Consider the following 7,417-nt stretch of genomic DNA (forward strand, 5'->3'; position numbering starts at 1 on the left):
CGAACCCAGCTTAAAATAAACCCTATTTAATTTTTTGTATTAAATAGGGGAACTTGTCGGCAAATAAAACGGTTTCGCAGACCCAAACGGATGTCATATCTTTCTTAGTTTATTTGATCGAGCCTCACCCTCAAGTCTTGTGTTTATCCCTCGGGGTAGATACAGGATTTGAGGTTGAGTGCTCTTTCATTTAAACTATGAAAAATATGAGGTCAGTTTGATTTCATATTTTTCTAAAATTATATATATATATATATGTAAATTAAAAAGTCCTTCCGAAGCGGGCAACGGGATTTCGATTCCGGCGACCGACAGCTTCTTACGGGCGACCCCCAAACATTTAAACATTCAAACTCTCTTCCCCCTTTCTTTTAAGCGCCGACACGCTTTTACCAAACAATCATTTTTTTAATTTGACAGCACAGCACTATACTGTATAGCATAGCACAATCAGTATACAACATTGCCAAATAGGGCCATTGTTTTTGAAATCATAGGCAAGGTTGCATGCATGTATTTGAGCATTCCCGTGTTCTTTGTTTCATGCTCATATGATCTTTGTATATTTTTGGCCTTTTTGAAATGATAGATACCACTTTTCTTCGAAAGAAAGTTATTTTGAATTTCATATTTTTTACTTTTGCCATGCTTCTATTGCTCTTCTATTGCTGCTCTTCCGTGAGCTTATCAGCCTGAGTGGGCGAAGACTCAAATCAATATCATAAAGCTAGATTTTCTTAAGATTTCATAAACTTTGCTTTTTAAAAGATTTGTCAGAGAAGCCCTCTACCAAACATCGCCCTAATTTTGATCTTCCAGTCATTTTATCATCGTTATTGCTTTACACGAAGCACTGAAAACTTTTACTTGATGCTAGATTTCGATCTTTGATTATCATGATATGATCAATTGTATGTTTATGCCTGTTAATGTGCAAATCTGGATAGCCTGTATTTGTAATGGCAATTCCTTATACCTTGTCATCCAAAACCTTCCATTTGTCTACTTGAAGATTAATCCATTTCCCAAAAAGAGAAGATAAAAAGTAGAACTATATGTACCAAACAACATAATTTCACGTTGAATATGATTGATGGAATTGTGGGAGTTAATTTCAACATTTCCTCTTAGGATATTGCTCTTCCAAGTTTTTATTAAGGAACTTGAACCGGGGGCTCCAAGCTATGCTATCCTCAAAGCAACACTAATTTACATTTAGGCAAAGAATTTGTGCTTTTAGTCTGAAATAATGTAATTTAAAACCTCAATTTTTTCATTGAAGTCAACGGTAGTTTCAGTTAGGTTTTTTGATCGCTAAGACTGGGTCTAAGCGCGAGAAAATGTTTGAATATATAGCTTAGCTTTTTCGGCAATCCTTTGCTGCTGTAATCATCAAGGAACTCAATACACACTATACTGCATTGCATTGATTTCTAAAAGTAAAATTAAACATATATTCTATTTCAATGAGCGTTTTCAATTCCATGATTTTGCTTGTGATATATACTTTTTATGTAGGATGGTTTCCTTTGGATTAGAAGAATTCGCTGAAAAATATGGTACTCTTAATCCATCTCAATTTGTTGATGTCATTTCACTTGCTGGCGACAAGTCTGATAACATTCCAGGTACAATATGCGGAGCACTCTTACCTTGAAATAGTGGAATGAAACTAGGGTAACTGTTAATTGATATTATTGTTTTGGTTTTCCTTTACTCTTATATTTTTTTAAGCTTCATGGAGCAGGGTCTGGTTACCATGCTTCTCGAGTTCAGGAAATTTTATTTTCTCGGATTTCCCATATCTTTATTTTAACAACTCTTGAAAATTACTGTATAGTGGTGTTTTTTTATTTCATTATCTCTCTCTCTCTCTCTCTCTCTCTCTCTCTCTCTTTCTCTCTCTCTCTCTCTCTATATATATATATATATTTATTCTCTCTCTTTTTCTCTATCTATATATATCTATATAAGTGTGTGTGTGTGTGTTGTGTACGTGTTCCTTTCAATGCCATCTACATTACTATGGAAAGGATGAAATCCATAAATCATTCAGTTAAATATTAGATGGCTCTTTTGGTTATACTTTTGTTTTAAAATTTGCTTTCAATGGCAGGAAATGGAAATAAACGTTTGTTAATCTGTAGGGCAGTGGTCTGCGATCCAACTTTTCAAACCTAAAGTCCCACTGGATTCTTGAACTCATGGCCAGGTTGTCATTGCAAAAAGTAATATTGGAAATAGCGATTTTCTTAAACGTGATATGATTCGTGGCAGAAATTATGGTAAATAGTATTTTATCACGAGAACATCAAACACTTGAGATAAATACAAAGATAAGCACATACAATTTGAGGGAGAATCTCACGCAAATCCTACAATTTGAGAGGTAGGAAATCTCTCCCACCAACCCTAAGACTCAAGACGACAATATCATGTTTTTGTTAATGCTTTTTTTTTCGTGTGCCTTGCTATAATGTACATTCTGGTCTTGTAACCTATTTACTTTAGTCCACAACATTTTTTTTTCAAGCTGTTTCAGTTCTCGCAACACTTTAGCAACAATCTTAGGAGAAATTTTACCAAATAATCTTTTGCTTTACTAGGCAAAACTAGGGAGCCCAAGGCAAGATAGGGAGATCTTAAAAAGCAACACCTGATGAAGATTTTATGGCTTGAGACTTGAGAGTCCGTAGATGCTCTTTGTTGGTTATTTATGAAGTTCATAGGGTATAGTGTTGTCAACTGGCCAATTCTTCTGTATTTTGGTGGAGAATGGCACAGCACTTGGTGAACTCATATTAGAACCTTGTCTTCTTTCTTCAAAATCCTTGTTCTATTTTCCATGTGATGTACTATTTATAGGTTTTTTCTGGTCACATAGTTAATGATTTGCATGCTGGCATTATTGTCTGACACACTGGGATTATGGCTTTTTTTCTTAGCTGATTGTCCATATCTTTCGGTTTCTACAGAATTCCTTCAAGTTACTAGCTTTAGAGAAGTTATAATAAGTTGGTTGATTTATCTTTTATCTATCTTAAAAAGTTAGTTCTACTTGATAGTATTTGATTCACTGGAAATCTGTAACCTCTAGCAGTTTAGTATGTTAAGTAATGTTTTTCTGTCTAATTATTTTCTCTTAAAAAGCTTTATAGAAGTTGCTTGGAAATATATAATAAGAACCAGGTCTTAATCTCTACTTTAAAAAAATGAATTTTATCTAATTTCAACTCTGAATTTCAGCATTACTGCTAATTGATTTTGAAGTTTAAAAATTGTTAATGTGCTGTCTGATGCAGGAATTGAGGGCATAGGAGATGTTAATGCTGTAAAACTAATCACCAAGTTCGGTATGATCATTTTCTCTACATGCCAAGATCTAATTTTTGTTAGTGTGGTTAGTTTAATTTAAAGATAAAATGGTCAGTGGCACCTCCATTTCCTCATTTCTGCATTTTATGAATGATTATGCTTTTGATCTATATAAATATTTGTTGACTATTATTGCCTCTCTTCTCTATTGTAAATATTAAATATCAAGCTGAATTTGAAATAATTATAGTATAATGCGGCGTTGATATGATTTGTGTTTTGTGTGCATGTATTGGTTGTTAAGTAGCAACAAAGGTAGCAAAATAATGAAACATTAATTGAATGATAGTTCCTCACCCATGTTTACAAGTATATGTCTGCATGTGCATTTAAAGGTAGTAGTAACCTCTAATTTTTACATTCATTGCACCCAGATCTTTCATATGACATCAAAAAAATATCACTACTTTAACTCTGGTTATTATTCTGCTGCTTCTTTATCAGGCTCTTTAGAGAACTTGCTTCAGTGTGTTGATGAAGTTGAGGACGAACGCATCAGAAAGGTTTGTCAGTCCATCTCATCATCGTTTTCGATGTAATGAAATTTTTTCGAGTTGTTACTTACCTTTTCTTAGTATGATATTACATAGTTTTGGGCTTTTAATTGAGTATGAATATGTTGTTTTTTACAGGCTCTCATGCAGAATCCTGATCAGGCTTTATTGTGCAAGAATTTGGTGATAATGTCTTTAGCTTCTTTGTTTTTCATTATTTATATTTGGAAACTGATTGGGATGTTCTGTGAAAATTAGAAATATCTATTAATCTTTGCTCCATTGCCTTATTCCCAATAGGGTCTTTATTGAATATTTTTTGGTGCCTTTAAACTTTGTAGGCCACATTAAGATCTGATCTTCCTTCTTACATGGTTCCTTTTAAAGTGCCTGATTTTGCGTTTCGCAAACCAGAGGTATGTACGTATTTATGTACCTGTTAGGGTGGTTAACGATCTGATTTCGAGCTGAGTTGTGGTCGGCTCAAAATTGGCTCGAAAAAAATTCGATCCAAAATTTTGGCTCGTAGTACGGGTTGTTTATTTCGATCCGAGCCAAAACTCGAATCAATTTTCGAGCGATTTATAACCTTCAAGCTTAATTTGCTAAAACTTTGCTAAATTCACAATGCTAACATCACTTGGGCAATTAATGACATGGTTTCAAGTTGAACTAGGCTCAGCTCGAAAAAATTTCAATCCAAATTTTGGCTCGTAGCTCAGCTCGTTTATTTCAATCTGAGCCAAAATTCAGATCAATATTTCTCTAAGTTGTTTTTTTTTTCCTTGAAATTATTTTGATATTTCACCATTTTTGTCAGGATAATGGAGAAAAATTAGCGAGTCTGTTGCGAGCAATTGGGGCATATGCAGAAGGTTCCTCTGCAGATTCCATTTTAAGAAGAGCCACTTATTTATGGAACAAACTCAAATTATGATGATTTTTATGGTAGATCTGCATTCAAACCACTCAATTCTTATGTATTTACATATCTAACACCTACAACTTCAATTTTTCTTAGATACATGTCACCTTCCCTATACTTGAATGTGTTTATTTCTCTTTTTGAAAGTTAGATGATGATATTTTTGTTGTGATAGGAAAGATTTGGGTGGTATAAATGTAAAAAAAAAAAAAAATGTTTAGGTGCTAGTTATGTAAATATATATGAATTGACTTGTATGCATGTAATTGTACCTTTGTTTTTTTATAGTCTTATCATTCAAAAGATAACAGCGTTCTTCTTACGATGAATTATATATTAATTTTTATTTTATTTTGTTAAAATATATTTAAATTTTTGTATGTATATAAACTTTTTTTTTTTTTAATTATTATTATTTTCTTAAAAATTCAATGAAGCGTTTTGTAAAGAACGGAAACGCTACGCTGTCATATCATTAACAAGTGTGGAAGTGATTTTTGGTAATCTACGATTCCTTGATATAAAAAATTAGATAGAATTGATTCCAAATTTATTAAATTAAATTTTAAGACATTAATAAATAAATATTTCATATTTGGCTGCTTGTAATTAGGACTGTCAAAAAAAACTCGTTGTTCGCGAACAGTTCGTGTTTGGTTCGTCAATGAGTTCGTGTTCGATTCGTTTGATAAGAAAACGAGGCGAACGTGAACACATTTTTTTCTTTCGGTTAGTTAAATTAACTAAACACGAATAGTGATGCGTTTGTTTGTGTTCGACTCGTTATTGTTCAAAATATAAAATAATTTAAAATAATTATTTATAAATTTTTTTTTATATTTTAAATTTATAAATTATAATATATAATAAATTAATATAAATAATATATTAATATACTATAATATATTATATATTTATATGATATAAGTCATATAATTAATATAATATATTATTTATATATATTAATATTAGGGATGTCAAACTAGGTCTTCGTACGTGAACGGCTCCCGGTTTGCCCCCCCCTCTCTTAAAAAAAAAAAAAAAAAAAAGTCCACACACAAAGCTTCGAACACGAGCTTATTTCAAATAAATTAAATTTCAAACGAACCGAAAATGAACACTAGTTTTGTTCATTCGTGTTCGGTTCGTTTATACCTCGAATTATAATTACAAAAATTTATGAGGCATTTACGTACTTACCACAAAATTCATATGATTTTACATACGTGCATATAAATACCACTATTATTAACCTAAATCAGAAGCGAAATACACTTTTTCATGCATTTATATGGGTGATATTAGGTATTGTAAATCTCCCTTTAATGTATTTAAAATTCATTAGTTTTAATTTTCAACACTAGAATTTATTTTTAGTTTTATTTTGAGCATAATAAATCATAATTAAATTTATATGGTATTTTTGGAATAAAATTATTATGATTAAATTATTGTAGAAAAAAGGTTAAGATGATCAGCCAGGTCGGAGGATGCGATGATTTGTACGTTTCAATCAAATTTAATAGACTTGCGGGACACAATAAATGATAAGAATGTCTTCCAATAATCAACTTTGTTGTGCATTTTAGAAACCTGTAATGTTGCATCTTTGAAAATTAATGTACGAAATTATTCAGCCCTCATTTTTTTTTTATGATAAATAAGTTAAATTTTAAATTTTACGAGTAATTTATTTTTATAATCATCATTAATTATGAAATCACACTAATTCGGATTAGTTATTCTCATATTTAGGAGAAATATTTAGGAACGGAATATGCACTCAGAATTGAGTGTTATTCAAAGGGTATTTGGGGATTATATCAATGTTATTGGGGTATAACCTCACTATAACCTACAAATAAATTTCACGGTTTTGTTTTCATATATTTATAGGTTACTTTATATATTTGTAGGTTAATTGCAAGTTATTATGAGGTTGTAGTGAGATTATACCTTCAATAACACGGATATAACCCCTATTAACTTTTGAATAACCTACTTAACCCTCCCAATTCTGCGTGCATCTTACGTACCTAAATATTTAAAATTGTTATGGAGAAATATATTGTTTAAGAATCATTGTCAGAAATTGTAAATATATATTTTTTTCATCATAAAATTAGATAATAATTTTCTCAGAGTTATCCAATTTTAACAAATCAGGCATAAAAATTAACTTTTCACCACAATTTTTTTAAAAAATTAACAAAAAATGATGGGATCTGAAACACAAAACAGACAGAAAATTATATAAAAAAAAAAAACACCAAAATTCAATAGATCATAAAACCAAATAGCTTTTCTAAAAGAAACATAACTTAGAGAGAAACAATGGCAAATATACATCGATCAAACTTTATAAATCAAACATACATTATTTTACATCACTTCTTTCTCACACATAAACACTACCTCATCTCCCCACCAGCACCAACAAAGCCGCGTAGAACAAGAAACCCGACATACTCACCAACCAACACGTGTCCTTCCCCCGCCGCCCCGTCCCCGCATTATTCTCGTTTAAGTTCCCCGGCACATTCTGCACTACCGTCTGCCCGCACGCCGCCCCCCCTCTTCCCGCCACCCATACCTCCGCTGGCGCCGTAGCAGCCACAATCCA

At 31.9% G+C, this 7,417-nt stretch overlaps 2 protein-coding genes across 9 annotated transcripts in view; one reads left to right on the top strand and one right to left on the bottom strand.

The window, feature by feature from the left end:
- The window catches only part of LOC110026459 (DNA polymerase I), a 21,780-nt gene extending 16,850 nt beyond the window's left edge, over positions 1 to 4,930 (top strand). For 4 of the 8 annotated variants that reach the window (XM_020727404.1, XM_020727428.1, XM_020727436.1 and 1 more), the window contains 6 exons: positions 1,519 to 1,628; positions 3,303 to 3,353; positions 3,820 to 3,878; positions 4,008 to 4,052; positions 4,211 to 4,285; positions 4,690 to 4,930. In XM_020727404.1, the coding sequence (XP_020583063.1) occupies positions 1,519 to 1,628; positions 3,303 to 3,353; positions 3,820 to 3,878; positions 4,008 to 4,052; positions 4,211 to 4,285; positions 4,690 to 4,806 (457 nt within the window). In that variant the 3' untranslated portion in view covers positions 4,807 to 4,930. Of the gene's footprint in view, positions 1 to 1,518; positions 1,629 to 2,116; positions 2,912 to 3,302; positions 3,354 to 3,819; positions 3,911 to 4,007; positions 4,053 to 4,210; positions 4,286 to 4,689 lie in introns of those variants that run through there. The other 4 variants (XR_002294209.1, XM_020727419.1, XM_020727452.1 and 1 more) reach the window with 4 other exon arrangements.
- A 2,148-nt stretch (positions 4,931 to 7,078) lies between these two features.
- The window catches only part of LOC110028048 (glucan endo-1,3-beta-glucosidase 7-like), a 1,632-nt gene continuing 1,293 nt past the window's right edge, over positions 7,079 to 7,417 (bottom strand). The window contains exon 3 of the mRNA XM_020729790.1: positions 7,079 to 7,099. Coding sequence (XP_020585449.1) covers positions 7,079 to 7,099 — 21 coding nt within the window. The remainder of the gene's footprint in view (positions 7,100 to 7,417) is intronic.

Source organism: Phalaenopsis equestris, unplaced genomic scaffold, assembly GCF_001263595.1.
Source record: "Phalaenopsis equestris unplaced genomic scaffold, ASM126359v1 Scaffold000002, whole genome shotgun sequence".
Lineage (NCBI taxonomy): Eukaryota > Viridiplantae > Streptophyta > Magnoliopsida > Asparagales > Orchidaceae > Phalaenopsis > Phalaenopsis equestris.